General features: G+C 41.2%; 1 protein-coding gene across 1 annotated transcript; it reads right to left on the bottom strand.

The window, feature by feature from the left end:
• Positions 1-6,857: 6,857 nt before the first annotated feature.
• LOC145397636 (ubiquitin carboxyl-terminal hydrolase MINDY-3) lies at positions 6,858-19,679 on the bottom strand. Its single transcript, XM_080270676.1, has 10 exons — positions 19,577-19,679; positions 18,452-18,585; positions 17,230-17,392; positions 16,603-16,735; positions 16,127-16,241; positions 14,209-14,362; positions 12,280-12,417; positions 9,294-9,453; positions 8,089-8,251; positions 6,858-7,001 (listed from the first exon to the last, which is right to left on the bottom strand). The coding sequence occupies exons 1-10, from the start codon at positions 19,677-19,679 to the stop codon at positions 6,858-6,860; spliced, it is 1,407 nt and encodes a 468-aa protein (XP_080126802.1).
• Between the last annotated feature and the right edge of the window lie 6,633 nt (positions 19,680-26,312).

Raw genomic sequence — 26,312 nt, forward strand, 5'->3', positions numbered from 1 at the left:
ACAGTATAACACTCTTCACTGGAATATAGAACACACTAAGTCCTTGTTATTTGTCACTGACATGTTCCAAACTATCACAACCTTTTCCATACAACCAGTGCTGTAAATTGGGGTTTGTTGCTGTGGCCCAGGATATCTGGAAGTGAACCCAGTGGGCTGCAGGTTGGATTGCCCTTCTCCTGCACCCAACCATCTTCCTTTCAAGGATAGGGAAGGAGGTTTATATAACTGGGCTGCTGGTGTCACCACATGAAGGTGTCACTCTCCAAATCATCAATAAAAGTGAAATATACAGTATCAAGGGCTTTCTGTATACGAAAACAGTGCCTCATGGTGGCTTTCTGACAGTATCCTAGTGAAAGAGTAAATTAACATTATAGTATGGTAGGTAGAAGTTATTTCCCTTACCAGTAGACATCAGTGCAAATAATATACAAAATATAAATACAGTACTACCAAAGTTGATATACAGTAAAGAAAAATGAATGAACTATAATATTGTACTTTAAATATATCTATATTGACTGGTACAATATGTCCTGTTGTAGCTCTACAGTTGCGCCTGCTCACTAATACTGTCGAGATGTAACCAGTTTCTTCAAAAAAATATCACCCAGTAAATAGTATACTTGATCAAAAAAGTATCTTCAACCAGGAGATTCACAGTTTCACAACGAATGCTATTACTGTTCAAATTTTGTCCTATGGCAAATATTGTGGAATGGATGGTGTATTTTACATCTTGTACAAAGTTCTTTCTTCACAGCATACTGAAAAAAACAGTAGGCATATTCATCAAAAGTTACTGGAGATTATTTTCAAATGCTCTGTATACTGTTATAAGATGGAAATGTTTCAGATACTTTTTTGAACAACTGTACAATATATACTTATCACTGTGCAACAGTCAAAATCGTAACACTACAAAATCCAGCGTTATTCAACGGTTATTCAAGCACCAAAAGAAAACAGAAGCGTAATTACTGCCTCTGATTTTATCTACTTGACTGCATTTCAAACATCAGCTCAAGATCACGGAACAAAATCTGTAAAATTTACTTGAAATCTGCACAGTACAGTCGGCCCTCCATATTCACAGGAGTTATGTAACAAACATCTCCAGCAACAGCAAAATTCTGCAAATAATTGGCACTCGTCAAAAAGGTCCCTGAAGGTATAATTTAACTAAAGTATGTGAAATCATCTTAAATGTCAGGACCAACTTGCCTTGCCCCGGGTTTCTACACTCCTCATGGGGCAGCACAGGATTAGATGATAGTGATGATGATGATGATGATGACGTGAAACCATAAAAACCCTTTGCAGTGCCCCAAAACATCATCAGACATTTGACTCTACCTGTTTAAAGTGTATTTTGAAATGACCTCCCCATAAAACAACTAACTCAAAGACAAACAGCCACCCCTTATGAGATTTTGGTGTCAGCTATGTCTGGATAGATGGATAAACAAATTTGACAGGAATATTAGCCACAGTTGATTTTACGGGTTTTGTCATCCTCTGGTTATAATTTTATATTAATTTTTAAAATTGATTTTTTCGTGTTTAAAAAATAAGATTTTTTTTTTAATAATTTTTTTTCCATTCCTGACAGAAAAGTAATCCCTGTAATAACCGGACACCCAATTCCCGGACACCCCAATGTCCAGACATTTTGGGTCCAGGCCTTCAGAATCTCCAAATGGCCAAAAAGCAAAAAAAAAGCCCCCCCCCAAAAAAAAAAAAATCCGACATTTATTTATTAGGTGATGGTGACCATCATCCACTCACTTGATGTAGTGCTGCCTACTTCTTCCTTAGCCTTTATCATTCTTTTTCTGTGCCTGCCCTCCTCTCTTCCTATATCTCCCATCTTTCCTGTCACTTCTTATTGCTCATCTTTCCTTTACAGGTGGCTTTACATTGAGTGACAAGCCAAATGGTTTCCTGTAAGCCAAGAAACCATTTACAACGCTGGGTGGTAACAATATAACCAACCCATACGTGCTCCCTATGTGTCAGCAAGTGGGTTGGTGGAGGGTTAGTGCCCCTCCCCGTAAAACAAATAACTCAAAGTCAAATGGCCACCCCTTATAGGATTATGGCATCTGGCAATAGACAGATAGATAGACTTAATAACTAAAGCCAGAAATACCACAATCATGAATAAGGAGAGTCAACTGCAAGTTTCTCAACTGACAGAGTACACTGTTTTGATTCACTGGCAATCAGTAAGAGAAGATGGACAGATGTCCAAGTAAAACACTGTGACACTTAAAGCTTTACATAAAACAATGGAAAAATGGCAGGTTGAGGCAATACTGCTCCACATGCCTAGAATAAAAAAGGTAATTATGGAACACTGATAACTATTCTCCATGGTTGTTCATACAGTTGCAGGCATTAAACATTTCTACGTACTGATTTCTCTAGTTACTTTGTTAAAGTGCAGTGTTCTAGCTGCAGTGAAAAATGGTTTTAACAGTATTCTCATCACCACTGTTATCCAGAGGTCACTTGGGTTAAAAATAAGCATACAATCTCTCATTAGTTCAGTCACACCAGGTAGCATCCCCTTCATTTTATGTACTCTCAGTGATGACAATAAAATCTTTTCTAAATCTTTTCTCTTTATCTAGGGTTTTCTCTTTATCTAGGGTCACTCAGCGCTTACTTGTTTCACAGTGTAAAAAGGAAATATCTACACACTGAAGCATACCGTTCCTTTCTGCCCCCAAACAAAGGGGATAACTACACCTTTGTATATATAAATAAAAATGCCTGTAAAAACATACACTAATCCTCTGAATATTCAATAACACTGCTTTGCTTCTCTGAATACATGGTGGTGCCCTTATATTACACAACCCAATTCTTGTGCTGCAGGAACAGCTGAGCATTACAATTAAATAGGTAAGGAAAAACTAGGGCGACCTCTAAACTTATTGAATCTAGTGATAAATTCTTTAGTTTAGTGTCAGCTTTTTAAAGTCAAACAATTATACAGTTAATTAGTAATGTCATGAGGCAGCTGAAATGTCTTCACTCCTCGAAAAAGCAGACCAGGCTATCCTAGCAACACACAGGATCGAAGAGCTCAATATATGGACCAACCTGTATTACTGATACTGCGAGCATTTACCAGCAAAGTTTTCTTCAGTTCCTGTAAATACCAGTACTGTCCTGTCCTCGTACATCTCTATGAACCTTGGATCACTTTGTGATTCGGTACATGGCTTTATAATCGTGCTTCCTCTTGACTTGTGAGGGACAGGATTAGGATGGGCAATTAGGGTAAAAATGGGACTCCATTTATCCTACACTGTGAAGGGTTAAGATGAACATTGATAGGGATTACATGAAAAGGATGAGGTATACAAATAGGATGGATGCCTAAGAAAGGTTAGGATTAGGTAACCAGGAGCCTTGGATTATTCTATGTAATTATGGGTGAGGATGAACTGCGAGGAAATATGAAAAGAGATAAGGGTGAGGGATGAAAAAAAGAGAATTAACAGTATGTATCTATGGGCCTGTTATTCTAGGCAGTGACGCTAAGAGGAAATATGTGAGAAGCTAAAAAGGCGAGGGATAAAAATAGGAGGGGTGAATAAAAGTACGGTAAACACCAAAGGAAGGGATATGAATGGAGATGCACTCATAAGCCACAGTTTTTTGCTCACCCACTGAAATGAGAGCTTAGCTAGGATTTCTCACCAACTAAAGCTGTTGTTTGGAATTTTTCAAGACAGCATGAGAAATAATGCCATCTTTAACTGTTCCTACTGTAGCCTGACAAAGTTTTGTACTACCACCTTAACTCTTTTAGTCCAATGATGTGCTTTTTGTTTTATTTTTGCTATTCCAGAGACTTTTATTTAGCTTAAGAGAGGTGTTTTGAAGTAGAGGAGTTAGATATAGCCTTCAACCATCCTTTCTATTAGAGAAGACTTCTAAGCTGAATAAAGTCAGTTGGAGGGTGTAAGAATTAATCTGTAAAAAAGCATCACCACTAAAACTGATGACCTTTAACTGGCCTTTGTTCAGTAGGAATCTCAGACAACAGCTTCTCTTCAGCCAGGGGTGGGATCAGACGGTGAGCAGAAACTATAAGTCATGAGAGTACTGTGCACTTGCTCCAAAAACAATTTCAATTCTGTGACTGATGGTTTTACAATAAGTGTTGCTGCGGTGTGCACATTTTCATAAGGCAAATATTTCTGAATGGATAGTGCATAGGTTGTACAAAGTTCATCCTTGCAGATATACTGATAAAAGCTGCAAGCATACACATTCATGAAGCATCACTTGGAGATTATTTTCAAACATTTCACCCTCTGTTTTAAAATGTTAAGACAGAAAAGTTTCAGATGCTTTTGAACTGAGTGTACATGTAACAGGAGAATAATGGGTGAAACACAGGTCACTATTAACCTGCTTACAGTCTCTCGGTGTAGAATATACATCTAGACATGGTATTAGAGTCATAAGTATTAAGGCATAGGTCTACAACTTTCACACCACACTCCAAATTAGAATTAGTGACTTTGGTGAGCTTGTAGGCTACTTCAAGCACCTATACGTGACTTCATCAAATAAGCATGTTTTACGTTTGCATTCAATACATATGTACCTTAATGAATGTATTTTGCCACATATACCTGCTATGCCCACCAATTTGGGATGTCAGCTTCTACTTCCATATCCATATTTTTGATAGGTTATAAGGAGAGGATCTCCAGTCCCACTCTCACCCACCTTCCATTCATTTTATATACTGTACAGTCCATAGAATACCTTATATATAAATTTTATTGTTTTTGTTTTATATATGGCAAGGAGATGAGCATGAAATGCTATGCTGGTATGTTTTGTTCACTGATATTCTATATCAATAAGCTAAAAATAAAAAAGAGATACTGTAAATGATGCTGACACACTGTACAAGGACTGTGGACTACTAAAAACCTCTACATCCTTAACTCCTTCATTCCAGTTACATTATTTTGTGTTTATTCCTGCTACTGGCACACTATTATATGACTTAAAAAGCGTGTCTTAGCAATGATGGGGTTAATCAAGGCTATATCTAACTCCTCATGCCAAAAGTCTCTCGATGCTGAATAAAATCATCAGGATATAACAAGAACAAAATAAAATACACCTCATCCAGCTGAAGATATGAACTCCATCATTAAAATGACAACTTTCTACATATTATTTGGTTGATAGACAATTTTACACAACTACAGAGAGACTTCTTACAGTGATGGAATTAGAAACAATTTCCGTTAATTCTGTTTTACGATGACATTTTTTTATTTAATTCTAGTGATTGCCAAATCATCTTAATTTACATATGCAGAAACTTCTCATTATCAAAGCGTTAAGACACAAAGGTATGAACTCAGGGCAGTGGATCTTAGTGACACACAAGTATTATATAAAATAGTATGAGAATTACCAGATGCCAATATGTGAGATTTATAAGACACAAACTGATGGATAGCCTCCAATTCCTGAGAATGAAACAGAATTGGTAGGATATACATATAACCTACAGATAACAAATTGTAAAAGGAGATGCTGCTGTAGAAAGGTGAAGGCTGGGGTTACAAGGGAGATGATGGCTTAGGATCACAGACATTGGGCCATATTCTCATCAACTAAGGAGGCTTTTTTTCTACAAATGAAAATCAATATCGCACTTGGGTACTTTCCACTTTACAGGACAGTTCTCTGATGCACACAGGGATCAAGGGTGGGCCCCTGTGCTGTACACTGATGTAATGAATATAGCCCTGATGTTCTTACACAATTTTTAAACATTTGGTGGTCTAGTTAGTTCAGGCACTCCAACCATCAGAGTCCACTAAGACGTGGTTGAGGCTTATTGCTCATGTATGCTGCTAAAGGGCAAGCAACTGTGTCTCTCACATCTTAAATGTTTGGACTGATCCAGCCTTGAGTCACTATGCTCTTGATGGGGCATTACTGGATGAGACGAATGGATGCAACATTAGTATTTGTGTTATTTACACCAATTATGCAAATACTGTAGTAGAAAAATGCAGAAAGCATACAAGAGAATATTAAGGTGAAACTGACAACAAAATATGTCATGGAGTAGGTGTTAGAGAGCCTCCAAAGCACACAAGAACACAGACCAAAGAAGCTGAAGTATCAAGGAACCTACAGCACTGCAGATCAGGGTAAGGGTTGGTTGAGTGGTGAAGGCCAGTACGCAGAGGACATGGATATAAGTGGCAAATGCAGGCTAGTTGAGGGAGGGTATATAGGAACTCCACTAGTCGACAAGTGCAAGGCATGAGTCTAAGGAACATGGCTGGGGATAGCTGGGGAAAAAGGTTTAGGAGCTTTGCTGGTTGACAGGCAGATAATGAAGAACTAAGAGACAGAGACTGGATTATTTTAGGAAGGATGTCAATGGGCTCCACTGGATGAGGGATATATGAGAAGGATCTAAAAGTGAGAGAGGAGGCCAGCAGAGGTAAAGGGGCTTCACGTGTTGATATATGATGGCCAAAACACAGAGTATAAGGATGTCTTCAACGGTTCACTACTAAAAAAAAATAATAATAATAATAAAAAAATAAGATTATTACACATGTCTTGAATGATACAGCATCAGCATGTATTCAGTATGGATGGTGAGGGTATCAGTGCTGAAATGGTTTTATGAAAAGGTGTGTAGCATGCAGGACTGCTGGGCCTAAGGATAAGGACAATCAAATCTCTATTCAGAGTCACAGACATAAAAAAAAAAGTACTCTGGGCACAAGGATATGAGAGAGGGAAAGAGAGAGAGAGAAAGAGAGAGAGAAAGAGGGCCGGGGCTAGTTAAGGGAAGGGGTAAAGGTGCTCCACTGGATGTCAATATTAGGCCACTTGGTCGCCAGGCAGCCCAGCACCTCACACTGGGCGGACGTGAACCCAACATGGCTCTCCTGTAAGGTCACTCTACCTTCTGCATACTGCACCTGCAGAAGAGAGGAACATAAAGCTCTTCCATATGATATGCTTTCATATTATATTATGAAAGACTGGTTTGTACAGATGTGTGAAATGTGAGAAGTGTGAACAGTGAATGAAAGAGACTGGAAATACTGAACAGTTTTCAATAATGCAAGTAATATTGTGGAGATATTGTATAAAATATAAAGTGGAGTGAAATGGGTGGAAGGGTGCTAAAGGTATAAGGTCAACTTATGTGTGTGCATACACAAGCAATGAAGGAGTTGGAGTTGCTCTGTTCATGAATGATGACTAGCAGAGAGGACTGAAAGATTTAGGTGTCTTACCTAATTTGAGATGTATATATGTCAAGTTTTGTTTAAGAAGGTGAAAGCACCACCTGACTGCTACATATGCACCTTGTGATGGCAGAGCTAAAGAAGAGAGTCAACTCATGGGGCCAGCTAAAAGAAGTAATAGCATGGATGCCTAGGAATTACAGTGTGTCTATGATGGTACTGATCACTGCATATAGCAGCCACCATGTAATGATAAAAAAGAAGACAAAGACAGGCCTTGGGACCAACTACATGGAGTGAGAGGATGGACGCCTAGGAGTAGGTGTGTTTGTGAAGGGAGACATGAATTGAAGCAATGAACAAGTTAATAAATATGCACAATTATAACCTCTAGTGGTAGGTGGTGGTGACCATCATCCACTCACTTGATGTAGTGCTGCCTACTTCTTTCTTAGCCTTTATCATTCTTTTTCTGTGCCTGCCCTCCTCTCTTCCTATTTCTCCCATCTTTCCTGTCACTTCTTATTGCTTTTCTTTCTGTTACAGGTGGCTTTACATTTAGTGACAAGCCAAATGGCTTCCTGTAAGCCAAGAAACCATTTACAAAGCTGGATGGTAACCATATAACCAAACCATACGTGCTCCCTACGTGTCAACAAGTGGGTTGGTGGAAGGTTAGTGCCCCTTCCTGTAAAACAAATAACTCTGAGTCGAATGGCCACCCCTTACGGGATTATGGTGTCTGGCAATAGATAGATACATAGATAGATAGCCTCTAACCTTACTCTATCCTCATTCTCTCCTCAGATCTCACCTTATTCTGTGGACATGATGACTCTAGACCATTGTAGTGGTATAATATGAATGTGTCAGGTGGTGAGTAGCTCTGGTCAGAGTTGGAGAAGGCCTCAACAAACCGATGATACAGGATCACACCCATACGATCTGGATCCAACTCACTCAGCATGAATTGTACACTGTAGGAAAGTTATTGGTTAATCATCATCATCATCATCATTCTGCTCCTACTTCTCACCAAAATATAACTGGGATGAGTATGATCTACAATTAAGAAAAGGAAATCACAAAAGACTACTAATAGTGTTTCAGTGCAATCATCCATTAATCCATTCCCTGACCATTCATCTCCAGGCTTGAGAAAAAAATATATATATATAATAATAACACATTATGCTCCTCATGGGGCAACGCAGGATTGGATGATGGATGGATGGGGTAATACAGTGAGAATGATAACAGCAAATCTCATACAGTATTTTTCCTTTGAGTTGTATGAGCCTGATGCTAAGTTACCTTAATCCAGAACACAACTGGTACATGGCTGACCTTGACTCTTGGAGAGAAAAAAAAAAAACATGATGTGGCATCATCAGGGCCATAGTATGAGCTCTGCTAAAGTCTATGGCAGTAAAGCCTCATGTCTGAAAAATGATGGTGATGAGAGACAGACAGGCAGGGACATTCCAAGTGATGCTTCTACATCAAAAAACAAGGTGAAGGGTGGGACTGCACCAGTATATTCTATATTACTATCTCTGAAGGATAATGACACAAGACCTGGTTTAATCCATGTCTGCACAGTACAACATTAAATGCGAATGAAAGTGTCAGGCAGGGATGGGGGGTAAAGAGATGAGCATGGAAAATGATAAAACAGATGGGATAAACTGGCTTTGTGGTTGGGCCTTTAGAGTAGAGCTATCCCATGAAAATGCAGGCATGGCCCCATTCCATCAGGTTAAAACAAATCAATTATACATCTTTCATCTTAACCTGGGCCAGATTTTTGTCCTTTTGCAGCTTATTTCATGTAGCTAAGTAGCAGAAAAAGACAATGCTGTGGCTTTACAGTGACTTTGTAATACTTCTTTAAGACTAAAAATCATACACCTACTAGTGCTAATCTATTGCTGCACTTCAGCATTCAAAATATAGATATGGAAAACTTCAGCCCAAGTTAGAGTGAAACAGTGCAGTATTCAATAAAGCATCACTCACTAATCATCATCGGTGCAGAGGTCTAGGGTGGCCAGGATAGGCTTGAGGTACTCCGCTTGAATAAAACGATTGCCTTCAGTGTCGTACCATCCGAAAACCTGCTTGGCTCGCTCCACCTCACTCTCCGGCGTCACCAAGCGTTGGCACCATGAGAATACCACTACAGGGAGACAAACAAATGAATGAGACTGCTGGGAAAAAAAATGATGATGATAACAAGTGATGGCTGAGTGGAGAGAAAAGACATATGCTGTTCAAATGAGAATACTATTACAGAACACAAGAAAATGGGGAGACAGGGTTGAGGAATGATGATAATGGTAAGGGGTAACAGTCACTTGCATTTGACTTCGTTTGAGGTGCTGGGGCCTGAGCTCACATTACCATACTCCAAATAATTTAATGGTACAATACCAGCTCATGCCCCTGGTGGCATTACATGACTGAAAACTTCCTGCTGCCCACACTTCTGGAGTTCAGTACTGGCAAAATGAATTACTGACACTTGGTGAGAGACAGTATGGGAAAGTGATATAGACGGTAGTGTTGGTTGAGGCAGACTTGATAAGGTGTGGAGGGAAAGAGTGGAACTGTACACTGAAGCAAGAGTGGGAAGTTGAAGAGGAATGTTTGAAAGAGTGAGAAAGTATGTGACGATAAGGTGGCCTGGAGGTGTTTCTGTCAAAACCATCCGCTGTCTGGCAGTTCCCAGGAGGGAGCAAGGAACTAGAGATGACAATGGTGAGATCAATGAGGGACCCAAGGAACTAAGAGAGGCACAGTAATAATATGAGGCAAAATAGGGCAGCATCAGTGGATCTGAGAGAAAGATAAAATCATGGTAAGACATCAGGGTTGGCCACTTGAATCTGATGACATATTTCTGATTTTATACTTAACTCTAGACAATTATATTCTGTTTAGCTGAGACTTCTTGATTAGAGGTGCTTACAGCTCTTTTTTTTTTTTTTTTTTTTTCCATCCTTTTACTACTTGGTTAGTATCTTCGGTTGATTAAAATTGTCTAAGTAGCAATAATATACCAGTCATGGAAATATACATAACCAGAATGAAAGGGTTAAGTCTCAAGCTGAATCCAACTACATTACTTGTGAGCAATGTCTTTCAACAAAGTTTCTTGTCTTTTGAATCATGAGACTTATGTACTTCAGTAGCAAAGCATAATTTTTGAATCATGAGACTTATGTACTTCAGTAGCAAAGCATAATTTATTCATCTATAGTAATCACAGTCCTGTGACTCAACTTTCCACGTCAATACTGAGACTATATGAATGCTTTAATATTACTCTTTTACTGGTGGATACTGATGCTGGAAAGGAACACCTTCACCAGAGATGCCCAGTGATAAAAATGTCCCTCAACTCTTCCTTATCCCCCAAAAGAAGCATTGTGGATTGTAAAAGGACAACTTCAGCCCACAGTCCATTATATTCACCTTCAGATGAGCCCAGGAACACAACAACAACATCTGCAACTGGTATACAGTACATCATTACGGGCGAGCAAGCGGCCTGTTTACTCTCAGTGAAGTTTGGAAATGAGTGGCCTGGCCTGACCCAACCGTCACACTGAGCAGAAGTCATTAACTTTACTCCTATATGAAATCTAGTTGAATTCTTTCTGTATGTGATACATTCATTCAATAAATTTTGTTATCAACTAAAAACTCATCCATAATGGTGAAGGAATCCCTTGGAATCTTGTGTTTTCCAAGGAAGTGTTTGGTTCTAATCGGTGAATGCCTCAATTACAATATCAAATTATAAAAGACTTTCCATTGTAACACTGTGTTTTTTGGCATCAACTTTAGCAAATACATACTGGGGAGTCCATCTATAATTTTACATTAATCTTTTTGCTATGTTCTGAAGGTGAAATCACCAAGGGAAAACACCCCACTTTAGGTTTTAATTATGTCATCAAAAACCAAGTCTTTATTAATTCTGTTTCATAGACATGGCAGGTTGGCAGTGAAGAGTGTAGAATTTTGCACTGCGCAAGAGATGAATGCTAAAGCGTCTTGCTTTCCGCCAGCACTCACTTACCACTGGAACCTATGTTGCTCAAACAAACCCTGAGCTATATCAAGAACTCTGGTTTTCTTCACTTCATAATATATGCTCCACAATACTCAATGAGCGAATCTAAATTTAATCAATACCGGAAAAACATCCAGGGAGAAATCATCCAGGGGGAAATGCACTGTTTCTTACTTTCATTTTGCAACTGATATGTCAGTGGGAAATTGTGATAACATGGCACTCACTCGCTTGCTCATCATGTGCTTACAGAACACACTTTATTGGTAGTAAGGCATCTTCACCCTCTCAGTCATGTTTCCCATGTAAATACAGGAGGGGACTGATCTAAATCACATCTCTCTTTCTCTTTTGGGGGCTGAGAAAAGAAGAAAGTAGATCCCAGGTGTCACATTCCAATTCCAGTACAAGGAGGGGGTTATGCAGTTTCCTAATCCTACTGGTCTTAGTCACCCTGTACAATGGATGAATAATTATGATACCTACTCTTACACAAAATTTCTTCTTCTTTGGTTGGGGGGGAGGGGATGATGACTGAATCACTGGGTTTCGAAAACACTGTTCACTTTCTCGCCACTGATCACAAGGACGTGGATTGATATTAGTGTGAGCAAGAGCACAACACACATGGATACCAGGGTAATATTGCTTCTCCTCTATATCGGGGAACAGTAAAGAAACAGCAAAATATATGAAAATTATTTAAGTTTAAAGATAATACACCAAGCTTTCATTATATGCTGCCTTTTTATGTTACTTTTTCTATTAAAACTTTAGTATCTCAAACAAACACTGCAAAGCAGATCTGCCACCTGCTCAAACTTACAGCATCTACTATTATTAATGTATGGAAAAAGCTGTGATATTCAGGAGCACACTGCTGACATATAATAATGACCAACTGTATTCCAAGACACAACTAACCTGAGAGATGGGTTTCTGACCCCATGACCCAGACTGGGTTGGTGGGGTTTTTGAGGTACCATCCCACCTGTACATATCTGAGGTGCTCCAGCCGGGTCAGGAATCCCACTATTGGTCGCCTCACCACACCCACCAGACCTGCAAGGAAATAAACCAGCTAGAAAAGGCTATGATGACTTGCAAAGTGTGCCTATATGGTAGTGAGAGAAAGTGCATATATCTGTGGGTAACAGTAACATGAAAATCTTGTAGGTGAATCAATGCCATTATGGTTTGGAATCTCACAAGATATCATCAACAAACATCTGGCCTGCAGTGAACCAAGTTCACTCGGTGTTAAGGACAACTGCTATGGATTAGATTACAGCCTGATACAGGAGTTCCCCTATTTACATAAGAGTTGTTTGTGACCTCAATACAGTACATCATCCTCAACATCATCACTAGGGTTCAGCTGACAGTACTCCTCCATCAAGCTCTGTTTTGCATTAGTTCTGTAGTAATATCACTAAAACTGGGGAAAGTACACACCACCTTGTCCTGTGTGTTCCTCGGGTTATCTCTTCATCAACAGTCTAAACCTCCTCACCTTCTACACCTCCTCCCCCAACTCCCCTGGTCTGTTCACATTCTCTTGTCTACTACTTTTCTGGTCTTTTCCACTCCATGCCATCTTCTCAACTCTTCTGTGGATATCCCATCATCCAGTTTTACTCCACATATCCAATGGATCATTCCCATGTTGTTTCACTGCAGTCTCGTATAGATCTCCCTTCTCCTTTGCTGATGATTCACTGGCACACAATATAACACTCCTTACACAAGCATCAAACATTTTCCCACGTGTGGGAAATTAAAATACTGTACTTAAGTTTTCTGGATGCACAGTAATTATATTAACTTCTTCTATCCACTCTGCACCCTTACAATAGTGCTCTGCTTGGCACCATTCACAGCACTGCTGACATCACCAGAGAGACTGAATCTGTTCACAACTTTTGGTGACTCATCTATCACCACTGATCTTATAGGTCTACCATTTCTAAATCTGGCTATGGTCTTACATCTATGGAAATCCACTGCCAACCTCAAACTGCCACTTATTTAATTTCATAAATCTTGTGCACCCAATATCTGCTTTTAGTACAGAAAACACTACCAGTATTTCTACCCATGCCCTTCCTACAGACAACACATCTCCAGTTTCCCCCCTATATACAGCACATGATGAGTTACCCAAATTCATAACCAGTCCAATGTCACTGTTTCATTTTGCTTATAGTCTTCAAAATGCTTGCATGCATTGGCCTAGGTCACATAATGATGGTAGTAGTAGTAGTAGTTGTTCTTGGCTGGGCTCAGCTCACTAGCAAATGAGTGAAATTTCAGTTCATCTCAGCTCACTCTCCTTGGCTGAGCTCATCTCCTGTGGCCCCTAAGGCCTGTCAATCTAGCAAGCACTACACATCCATCTAATCATTTTAATCTCTCTATGTTTTAGACTACCTACTAATATCCTTCTCCTTTACTACCCAAGTCTCACTAATGAACATTACACTTCGAACACATGCTACATACAACGTTTCCTTAGAATGGAGGGAGAACCCTCTCAGTGTCAGGAGGAGCAACAACTCCCGAAACTTCTTCCAACCATTCCCTACCCTTGCTAACAAGCTTGCTCCAGCTCCATTTCCAGCACATATCATGTCTCCCAAAACTCCTCTACACACTGAAAAGACTCTCTAGCAAAATTAATCCTTTCCTGTCCCTCTGATTCTGTATTCTCACCTTTACATACTGCACTCACTTGTCACAAACAATGTACAAATAACAATAGCTAATAATAATAATGATAATAATAATAATTTAAAAATTCCATACACTGCAAACAATATAAAAAGATGCCATGTGAAAGTTATCAATATTTACTGAGGCCTCCGACGTCCTTGGTACCATCCCAGACATAGGGTGATGCACGACCAGTGATCAGCAAGTTGATCAGCCCCTGGCCACCATGACCCTGCGTCACCTCAATCAGACTCTCTCCAAGGTCACCCATCTCCTCACGCACTGCACTCACACCCTGAGAAAGAGGGGCAAAGTATAGCTACCATATATTAGCATGGGTTGAACCTTGTATAGTCAGTCATGAATATAAGTCAGGAATGTGTTCCAATGTATATGTGGTACTGCAACCTGGGAGAAGCTGACAAATTAGCTTATTGGTAGCAATGGAATTTTAACCCAGTGAGTGTGAGTAAGATGAATGTAGTGTTTAAGGGGGCAGCGAAAGTCAGTGCTCAGGCCATGACAAACAAACCTTTACTTCAACTCTGTACACAGTAGACCCTTCTTATCCGTGGAAATTGCATCCACGTCGTCGTTGCCCTTCTCGTGCTTACAACTCTACTGTACTTCATTGTTTAAGTGAAAAAATGGCCCCTAAGAAACAAGTAAAGGAAAAAAGCAATCCTTCTAAGCCAAAGAGAGAGCGTAAGGTGTTATCTGGTGTCCTGTCAGAAGAGTCAGACTAGACTCACAGCTTACCTACAGTGCTGCCACACGTCTCGTTGCCTCACCACACTGGCACTGTAGGAACTGCACTACAATCATCGTCGTCATCACACAGCAATCATCGTCATCTATACAGCAATCATCATCGTCATATAGCACACGTCATCATTGTACGAAGGTTATGATGAGAACACACAGTCTTTTGGTGAGTGTTAATATGTATTTATAATATTTTAAAGTATGTTTTTATTTTTTCGGGGATGTGCTTAGCTTAAGTGGAAATAATATGCCATTTTGTGATGATGACTTGAATATTCATAGAATTTGCCTTCCGCGGGAATCTCTGGAACCTAACCCCCACGGATAACTAGGGTCTACTGTACTAGGAAGACTCGTAATGTAACTGTAGGCTACGTTTCATGGGTTAATAAGAAAATTATCCCTGTGAGTTATGGTACTATGAAATTTATGGCAAGAATAAATAAATAAATAAATAAAAACTTAAAAAGGCAGTTAATATTGAGAACCTACACTATCTCAGAGAGGGTAAGTGAGAGGAGGAAAATAGTGGTTATTCTACAGTCTCCTGTAAACAAATGTGCTCAACCCTGTTGTTCAAAGAACTGAGCACATGGCTCATCAAGTGCAACTGGCCCCAGTCTGCTGCTGGCATTACAAGACTGAACAAATCATGATAAAAAGGAACTCTTCTGATATAACATGGTGGTGCAAATGGCCAGTCATACACACATTCTTCAACTACCTCCCTGTCCCCCAACAGGATGATGGTGGACTGAAGGAGTAGGGAAGCTTAAGTCTGTAGTCCACTAGTTCACATTTCCGATGAGCCTAGGGACCCACCAATATCCAGGCAGCTTCCTCTGTTCATTACTCCAGGGTTCAAGCCACCAAAAGGCAGCACTTTGGTGTGTTCAACCGACTGGTCATATAGAGAGATTGAAGAGTGAGAGACTAAGAATATGTGAGTGGGGTGGAGGAAGGTGGCAGGGGGAGACTGAGGATGAGATTGAAGGATGGGATGGAAAGGCATTTAAGAAAGGGGTATGAGTTGGAGAGAGGGCAGTTTGATGAAGAAGGGCAGGGTGACAAGGTGGTAATTTGTTTTGGGCACTCCTCCCAGGATTAAGGGATTCGGCTATATTCAAACCATATACTGTAGAAAGATAATCAGGTAAACAAACAGATAGATGTGTCAATACAGTACAGTTACCAGCTTGAACAAGGGCACCAATGTGAGTCTGCAAGTGTATGTCTGCTTCCACATATATCAGTGTTTTAAACAAACCAATCTGTAATTAAAAAAAGTACTGACCTTGGTGAGAATAACAGAGTAGAGGAAGAGAAGGACCCCATACTGAGCCTTGTAGCGGTGGAGGTGGGTCTCCAGATGGCTCTGTAGACTGTGGCCACTATCAAATTGACGTAACCTGTAGCACAACATTAAATAATGGTACTTTCACATTACACATATTCCTCTTAATATCATCTATCCAGTTTAAAATATCTACCATATGGAACCTTCAGTGAATTCAGATAAGTGAAGGCAACTAAAATTATTCGTCCATCATCTAGGCCTGTAGTGCCCTGTCAAAAGCATTATGGCCTGAGGCTAAACTAGCAGTCCAGATACTTGACCACTTGAGTCAGATGATGTTATTCCTGATATATATTTGCTACTCCAGACAACTTCATTCAGTTCAAGGGAGATTTTTTAAAACTGATGGGTTAGCTATAGCCTTAGTAACCCTTCTACCACTGCGGGATAAACAATGCAGGATAAAGACAGACCTGACACTGGCATGAAAGAGACTGTAATCCTTGGCACTCGGGGTGGAGGTGTGGGGCTGGTCGGGATCTGGTGGGTTGGAGTTGGGGGGTGTGGGGGGCAACGGGTCCTCCAAGCAGGCAAGCTGAAACGGACCTGTGCATGAAAACAGACATCAATCAACAAGGTGATGAATGAATGCTAAACAGTACTTGCATAACTGTTATTAAATGGTTTACAATGTACGTCACACATTTTGTGTGCCAGTCTTCCATGCTTGCATGAGCTGACCTTTTCTAGTACAGTAGTGTTTCAATTCTTTCATGCATAATCATGCACTTCCAGTGTATTCCATAGAGGCAAAAATTCTAGAAAAACTGTAAGAAGATAACTGAATATGAAATCTAAGTTCCTAGCAAATGCTTTAGGTGCTGAATCAACTCTGATGGACTGAAGGATAAAATTATTTGTTTCCTGCAGCCCACCCTCCACAATTTGGGGGAATGGGAGGGAGCTGAGGGGCATCTGCAATAACCACTACCTTGTTATGTCAGTAGGCTAACACCAAATCAAGGCATCCCTCTACATCTCAGTTTCAATGTTACAGGGACCTCCTAACCCCACCCCCCCAAAAAAGAAGAAAATCATACCATGATCCCTGAGAAGAGGTGAGTTGTCAGGTGCAGGTGTGTGGGGTGGGGGTGATGATGGCTTGTTGCCAGTGTGGGGTGAGGCAGGTGCTGGTCTCTTACACTGGCAGAGCAGCTCTGTCAGGGTCGCTGCCAGCTGCTGGTCCACAGTCGCACTGTCAACCTGCCCACACACAGCAACACACAGAAGTTCATACTCTTGTTCATTGAGGAGGTTCCCCTGCACCTCTTCCTTACCATTTTATTTTTGTATCTAGTATGTTATCATATTAGAAATGGTTTATGTCATTTGTGTCCACATAAAAAGAAGATACCGGTAAATAATATACTGTACAAGAGAAATATAGGGCATGATATGTTACCAAAATCATTATAGAACAGGTGCTAGAAACACTCCTATGCTATTGACAATAAAAGCTTAAGTGACTACCTTTTTACTTTTTAACCCTCTTTACCATTAATACATGGAGTGGGACAGTCCCAGAAACAAGAAAAGAAAAATATAAATGCTAGAGAACTATCAAAACTATGCATCCAGTGAAAAAGGCAACACATTCATTCACTCAACATTCCAGTCTACAGAATTTGCCATGAAAAAAAAATAATAATAATCTCTATTTTCTTAGCCTACCAGTTATGGGAAGTTCGGTGTACTCCACAGACAGCTTCATATGTCACTGTACTAATGGGGCTACAGCACTGAGCCCTATAGTATGGATAGGCTTTCTCATGGGCAGCACCATGTAGTCTGTGTAACCGTCGCCAGGGGCACAGGGTGGTTTTTCATTCATTCATTGCCAGACGCCATGTATCCCAGACAGGGTGGCCAAGGGCTTAGAGTTAATTGTTTTTACAGGGAGGGGCACTAATCCTCCACCAACCCCACATGACACGTAGGGATGCCAACAGCATCTGGTGTTCCCAGGCGGTCACCCATCCAAGTACTAACCAGACCCAACGTTGCTGCTGTTTTTCTACACCACCGATGCCCACGTTTTTTTTTAATCAGCCGATGGATTCAGAAAATATAGTGCCATAGCCCACTGCTTAGCTTATGTAAGCAACAGCAAGCTAAGAACAGTGATCCAATTACATTATAACTGTGGAGGCAACGAGTGGAGGTGTTTCAACATGGTGGCCAAAGTTACACACTTGCTGCGGAGATAACCTCTCCATATTATACAGCTCAGTGGGCTAAAGCCTTGGCTGTGCACAGACTCACCTCCCTGATCTGAGAATACTGGAACTTTGATATGAGGTTTTTAAGCAACACTGCCTGGACTGGGGCAATGACAGCACAAGGCCCTCCACTCGTCTGTAGCAACGCAGTCTTCTCTTCTTCGCTGAATATGAAACCTGAAAGAAAGCATACATGAGTCATTATCTGCACTCATTAACACACAATCAATTCAATAATATAACCAATTTGTTTCACACAAGGGACAAGGAGAAGACATGATCTTCCCATGTCTCTTGTTACTGCTGTAAAATAAAATAGCTCCAGAGTCAGTAAGTATGAGATTTAATATATATATATCCCAGGTATTATTTTGTTTTTCAAGAAGGAAATGGACAGGGAATGTGGAATTTTTCCTATCTTTAGTTCTTCCTGTTCCTTACATGTCACCATGTGGGTTGGCAGAGGGCTAGTGCCTCTCCCTGGTAAAACAATCAACTCAAAGACAAATGGCCACCCCTTTTGAGATTATGGCATCTGCCTATAGATACCATTATATAGATACCAGTAGTTCTTCCTGAAAAAATAAAACTATCATATATATGAATGAGAATTAATTATCCAAAATCTCAGACAGAAGAATGCTCAGTTTTTATCCAGCACACTTCTGAGTGTGGTTAACATAAGTTATATAGATTTGCTCTTATATTAATTAAGGTTGAGTTTGGTTCTATATGGCTCATTTCTAGACAAGATGGCTGATCCTTAATTTAACTAATCCTAACCTAAACCAAGGGAGCACTGCAGTCCTCGATAATTACCAAATGCTGCTTCCAGAGTTCGGTTTGGTTTGGCTTGTGTTATATCCACCGATCATGAGCATATGAGTAGTGAGGCTCTTTGATCAATAATATCAACCTTATGCATTCCAGCAACATCTAACTTACCCTAACTAAACCTATTTAATCTGCATTAACCTAGAACATCACCACCCCTCTCTAAAATGTTGTCACACAAGAATATTAAGGAAAAAATTTAGGAAATATGTAAAATTATTCCTTTTCTGAGGCTGCAGTACTCCATTATCAAACAAGGATGAAACCACAAGGCCATGACACACGCCTGGCCTGACACAGCACAATTACTAAGCCACCAAAAAGCTGTCCTGACCTTGCGACCACCTGGCAAACAGCTCAGGCCGTATGCTGGGTCCCCACACCAGCTGAGACACCTCCTGGATGGACTCTGACACGCGGGGCGACCCTTCGGTCATTATAATTGTGTGGTGATGCTGACTCACTAGCGACTACAGTCTTTTCATTGACAAGGCGTAATGTCTCTGCCTCGCCGCAACCCTTCACCCAAACTGCCACTAATGGTAAACAATGCGATTTGCTTCAACTGCTTCTGACGTTTGCTATTTTTACTAAGTATAACAATTTCCATAATTTACTTTACACATAAATAAAATAAAATAAAAATTTGAGCAAAACTTGAAATATCGCAATACTTTATAGATCATAATGTCCAAACGTAATCGCAAAAGGGTAATGGCGGGAGGGCCAAAATCTTTAGCAGTGCTAAATCGGTACGTTGCATCGTTCCGCAATTTGACTGGATTTTACTAGTCTTTTCCATGTCGCAAGCTGTTTACTCAATATATTACTCATCAATATCATTTTGTATGTGGCTGAAGCAGACTACTGTATGTCAATACTCGATATATAAACAGCATAAAAACTAATATCAAGGTTACAAAAACCCACACTGGCAGACGAAAAAAAGATGTATTCCAAACAGTTTCGGCGACAGCTGTCGCCCTCTTCAGTGGATCTACAGACCAAGAGTGGTACATACATATCACCACAGTTCCACTAAAATGTCAGTTATTTCTTCTGTGTTCCTTAGAGCACTCAGAATTAGTAGTCCCCAACATCTGGATACGGAAAACGCCAAGATATGGAAAATATTTTTAGATCTAAAATATCCCAGTTGGTTTATAAGGCAAGCGTATTTTAAAGCCAGAAAAGCCTTTTTTGTACCTAGATCAACGCCACAAAGTCGGCAAAATAAGCCATACATCACGGTTCCGTATGTGTCAAATCTTAGCTTGGTGAAGTCTGTGAGTCATGATTTGGATGTAAACATTGCATTTAGATATACTTCCACCTTAACATCAATGCTGGTAAAGAATAAACCAATTAGTAACAAAACTGCAGGGGTACACAAAATTCCATGTAGAGACTGTGATTTGGTTTATGTTGGTGAAACGGGAAGGGATTTGGACACTCGCATTAAGGAACACAAGTATGCTTGTAAGATAGGGAACATAAATAACGCAGTGTACGTTCACTCTTCGGAAAACGACCATAGAATCGACTGGAATTCTAGCCAAATATTGTACAAATGTAGTAACTATAAGAAACGTAGGATTGTGGAAGCTGTATGTATAGAGAGATATAATAATTTTAACCATGGTGAAGGAATGTATAAATTAGATCCAGTGATGAGAGGATTAGTGGCAAGGTCCTTGCCGCCCCTTGTAATCCCTCACTCAGGTCGTGGACAGAGTAGAGGGAGAGTCAGGTGAGGTCACATCAGGTGTGGTTGGGAAAACGTGTCCTCACCCTGCATATAAGCAGCTTCTCGGCATTTGTATGTACCACTCTTGGTCTGTAGATCCACTGAAGAGGGCGACAGCTGTCGCCGAAACTGTTTGGAATACATCTTTTTTTCGTCTGCCAGTGTGGGTTTTTGTATCCTATTTCATTGTCACGATAGTGTGACTCTTCAGCCGTAATATCAAGGTGTAATACGAATACTGACCTATTAAGGCAGCGCTCGAAGTTTCATATTCCTCGTAGAATACAGGCTTCAAATAAGTTCTACTCGGACTTAATATGAGATATGCAGCAAATGGACTAAAATTCTATCTATCTATCTATTGCCAGACTCCTCAATCCTGTAAGGGATGGCCATAAACAAATCGCCTTCATGTCACCCTGTCCCCAACCAGTTCACTGCCCTGCTCCCAGCTCACACCCCCCTCTCTCATATACCTCTCCACTCCATCCCTCCATCTCATCCTTGGCCTCCCCCTCCCTCTTCCCCCTCCACCTCACTCACATACACTATCCTCGTCAGTCTCTCACTCTCCGTCCTCTCCACATGGCCAAACCACCTCATTGTGTTTCTCCTAACGCTTTCTATCACAACCACATCCACACCACAACGCTCCTTCACTTCCTTATTTGTCAGTCTGCCTCTTCATGTGACTCCACATGCTCCTCTTAAATAACTCATTTCCACTGCTCTCACTCTTGACTTCTGTCCCTCCAACAGTGTCCAAGCATCACTTCCATACGTTAGAGATGGTATCACAATACCGTCATGTAGTAACTTTTTCACTTCCATGCTCACTTCCCTGTTTCGTATCATTGCTTTCAAGGAACCAGCAACTTTTCTTCCTTGTTGTACTTTTTCAAGCACATCACCCTCTAAACTTCCATCCTTATTCATCACACTACCCAAGTACTTAAACGTACTCACATTTTCCATTTCCTTTTCATTCAACCTCGCTGTACATTCACCGACTTCACTTCTCTCGAAGACCATAACTTTACTCATCTCTTCATTCACCTTTAGATTCCGTTTCTTACACACTCTCCCAAACTCATCCACCAAGCCTTGCAGCTCCCCTTCTTTTTCACTTAACAGCACAGTATAATCTGCAAAACAACAGTACAGAGAGTTTCCAAACACTGTCCTCTCTCACTAGGGCTGCTCCAGCATCCACTGCCCTACCTTGTATCTCTTTTATAACCCAATCCATATACAGATTGAACAACTATGGAGACACGTCACATTTCTCTTCCAATCCAAACTTCAAATAGAAAAATTCACTCAGTTCACTATCCACACGCACTGCGCCTTAGCACCCTCATACATAGTCTTCACGGCCTTCAACGACTTCCCATCTACAAAAATTTACAACTAATAATAATGACATGTTATTCGTTTTTTTTTCCCCTTCTGTTCATTACATTAAAAAAATATCAATCCTGACGAAATTCTTCGTGAAACAAGAAGTGCTGCTCTCCCTACTGTCTCTCATACATGTAGGGGGCAGGGTGGCTCAATGGTAGAGAGCCTGACTCGAGACCAAAGGGTCGAAAGTTAGCGTCCCAACCAGGTAGCTGCCCTGCTGGGAGAGGTAGCTCTCTCTCGTCACCTAACAAGGCTACATAATCTATCAAGGTCTAGCTCGGGGTTTCTCCATATAAAAAATTCCAACATACTGATACAAATAGGTGTTAGTTTTTAAAACAACCACTGCTGCACCTGTGCACACTTAGTCACCAGAATGTCCTGCTGAATCCCCGGCAAGTCAGCCTCCAGATGGTGATTCCAGCCAGCACGACACCAGTCAACGGGATGTCAGTAGGGATCTCAACTCGGCAGTGCAGGGGAAATGGGGTGGCTCACTGGTGAAGCGTGTGACTTGAGATCGCAAAGCCGAGAGTTCGCGCCTTTGCTGGGAGGGGTAGCGCTCTCCTGTAACTCTAGCAGGACCATGTGATCTATCTAGGTCTAGCTCGGGGGAATAATCCCAATCCCTCGGCAAAGCCGAACCTGTCCCGGAGGCATATTCGCTATGTCTGTTAATATTCGGCACTCGGGAAAATTAGAACCAGTCAGCGCAGACAGGGGGTGTGGGGGGTGTTGGGAGGGTCTAGTCAGATATCTCCGCACAAGTAAAGAAGCCTCGTGTCACGGGTAACATGCTCCTTTTGTAGGCAGACATACAGGTAGTAGGTTAGGTTAGGAATATCCCCACACTCACTCTGCGCTGACTGTCTCTAATTTCCCCGAATGCTGAATATCAATAAACATCGGGAATATGTCTCCGGAAGACATCCAGCGAGTGCAGCAGCGTTTGTAGCAACAGGAGGACTACTTTGTCAAGTCTAACATAGAAATTAAGCCAGGATTCTGCAGCTGCATGCGACGCGTCTGAGGCTCACGCTCCTCCAAATCAAGGTCTAAATGCTCCAAGTTATGGCGGCAAAGAGGAGCCTGAAAGTGAACATCCGAACACGGGGGGGGGGGGAGCTGGTGCAAGGGAAGAAACTAGGAAAGCTCCCCGTGCCCAGGTTGAAAAGCCTGTTCAAGGATTCTCGGTGACATGCGCGAAGACCCTGCAGGAAGGTTGAAGAGACTGGGGCAGTTAATGAAGGAACTGAAGCCCAGCGGTTGGCTCCAGTTATAACCTATCTTACCTGGAATGTCAATGGCTTACGGACCCACTCTACTGACCTACTCTTACGTTACTGTACATAAACCAGACTCGGCCGCCTTACAGGAGGGAGGACATCATGTGCCCCTCCTGAGAAGTTAGTGTTTTATAATCAATTACACCGACTGAGCAAATCTTACATCTCTGTCTATCTATCTATCTATATACCGAAGCTGCTTCCCCAGTAGATATGAAATCAGTGACTTTCCATTCTCCGTACCCTGAATGTGTGCCGAAGCACTAGAAAGCACTACACTTATCACATTCTAGTTACATATACAAATAAGTTAGTTGCTACTCTTCAAATAACATTTATTGGTAACATTCACTGTATTACTCAATCCCATACATGTTTTGCACATTTATCTACATCATAGCCTCACAACCTACGTCTTTCACAATCTAGCCATAGACACTAACGATATACCGTATCACTCAAGCCAGTGTAAGAGAAAACACTAGCCTGTACCACTGAGGGACTTGAATGAAATAAATGAATACCTGAAAGTAGTGAAGATGAGAGAGAGAGAGAGAGAGAGAGAGAGAGGCCATCACTCACCGACCCCATAGGACCCACTAATAAGGCGGTCTGTCAACATCTTAGGCTGTGACAAATGTGGCAATTACTGCTCACTCCTGTATGTACTATATTTTATGAAGTGATTTACATTTTATAGCACATACTATAGCTAATATTTGCTATTTACTGACTATATAAGTGTATTTGCTGAAGATGTGTAGCAAGACCCACCAGCTTCTTTTGTTGTATAAGTACTGTGTATACCTTCACAGCAATGATTATTCACTCAGTCAGTCAACCTTGTATTACTCCCGTTTCTTGGCAAATGTTCCAGTTTTGCTTCTCTACAGGAATTCCTGCCTCCCCCTTCCCCGTCTCTCTCTCTCTCTCTCTCTCTCTCTCTCTCTCTCTCTCTCTCTCTCTCTCTCTCTCTCTCTCTCTCTCTCTCTCTCCCGTGTCTTCTACCCCACGTTTTTTCTTTCGCTTGTCTCTACTACTTCCTTCTTCCCCTTCTCTCTCTACCCCCTTGTATCGCCTATAAGTCCCTATATATATATATATATATATATATATATATATATATATATATATATATAGCACATCTTCATGGGTAACTAATCTACCTGAAGAGGACGAGGAAGAGAAGAAAAACAAAGAAGTATATAGATTGTTTTTGCGCGCGCCAGACGAGTTTATTTTGAAGAAGGGGAGATGTCTTACGCTGAAGGTTTACAGGGAGTCTCCATTACACCCTTGTATCCTCTGACTTGATGTAGTGCTGCCTACTTCTTCCTTAGCCTTTATCATTCTTTTTCTGTGCCTGCCCTCCTCTCTTCCTATTTCTCCCGTCTTTCCTGTCACTTCTTATTGCTTTTCTTTCCTTTACAGGTGGCTTTACATTGAGTGACAAGCCAAATGGTTTCCTGTAAGCCAAGAAACCATTTACAACGCTGGGTGGTAACCATATAACCAAACCATACGTGCTTCCTACGTGTCAAGTGGGTTGGTGGAGGGTTAGTGCCCCTCCCTGTAAAACAAATAACTCAGAGTCAAATGGCCACCCCGTACGGGATTATGGCGTCTGGCAGTAGATAGATAGATAGATCCTCTGACTTTTCTTCTACTTCTCCTCGTCCTCGTCCTCGTCGTCTTCCTCCTCCTCCTCCTCCTCCTTCTTTTTTTCTCCTCCTCCTCGTACTTATTCTCCTCCTCATCTTTTCCCCTTCCTCCTCCTCCTCCTCCTCCTCCTCTTCCTCCTCCTCCTCCTCCTCCTCCTCCTCCTCCTCCTCCTTTCTTCCTCCTCCTCCTCCTATTTCTCTTCCTCCTCCTCCTCCTATTTCTCTTCCTCCTCCTCCTCGTTTCCTCTTCCTCCTCCTCCTTCATTCTTCTTCCTTCTCCTCCACCTCCTTTCCTCTTCCTCCTCCCCCACTTCTTCTCCTCATCCTTTCCTCTTCCTCCTCCTCCTATTTATTCTCCTCCTCATCCTTTCCTCGTCTTCTTCCCCCTCCTTCTTCTCCTCATCCTTTCCTCTTCCTCCTCCTCCTTCTTCTTTCTTCCTCCTCCCCCTTCTCTTTATCTTTTCCTCTTCCTCCTCCTCCTCCTCCTTCTCCTCCTCCTCCTCCTCCTCCTTTAGTTTTTCTTCTTTAGCTTCCTCTCTCACCTCCAAACGATTTTCTTCAAACTAATAAAGGTGTTTCGTACTGGAAGGGTAATTATATCTATCTCCCGTATCTCAGTCTCGCCTCAGCTAAAAAAATAATCTCTGGGAGCAGCAAAGAGATCATGCCGTCCTCGGAGTGAAATGGTTAGCTCCCTCAGGACAATTATTTATATTTCTCTGGTGTGGGAATATCTCGTGGTGGTCCTGTCAGTCAGTCACTTCCTAAAGATTTTCCACACAAGGGGTTTCACTCTAACGAAGCCTCTTATGGTCCCACATCTACCCATAGTCTGTTTAATTTGACAGGGATCTTTAACACCTTTCAGCTCAGTTGATGGCAAAGTGTAGTCAGAATGGAGGGTTTATTTGACTAGTAACCAAGGAGACTCATTCCTACCTGGTAACTAAGGCTCAACAGAATTCACACAAC

Source organism: Coenobita brevimanus, chromosome 42 (assembly GCF_032717465.1).
Source record: "Coenobita brevimanus isolate Jiangsu-jjx chromosome 42, ASM3271746v2, whole genome shotgun sequence".
NCBI lineage: Eukaryota > Metazoa > Arthropoda > Malacostraca > Decapoda > Coenobitidae > Coenobita > Coenobita brevimanus.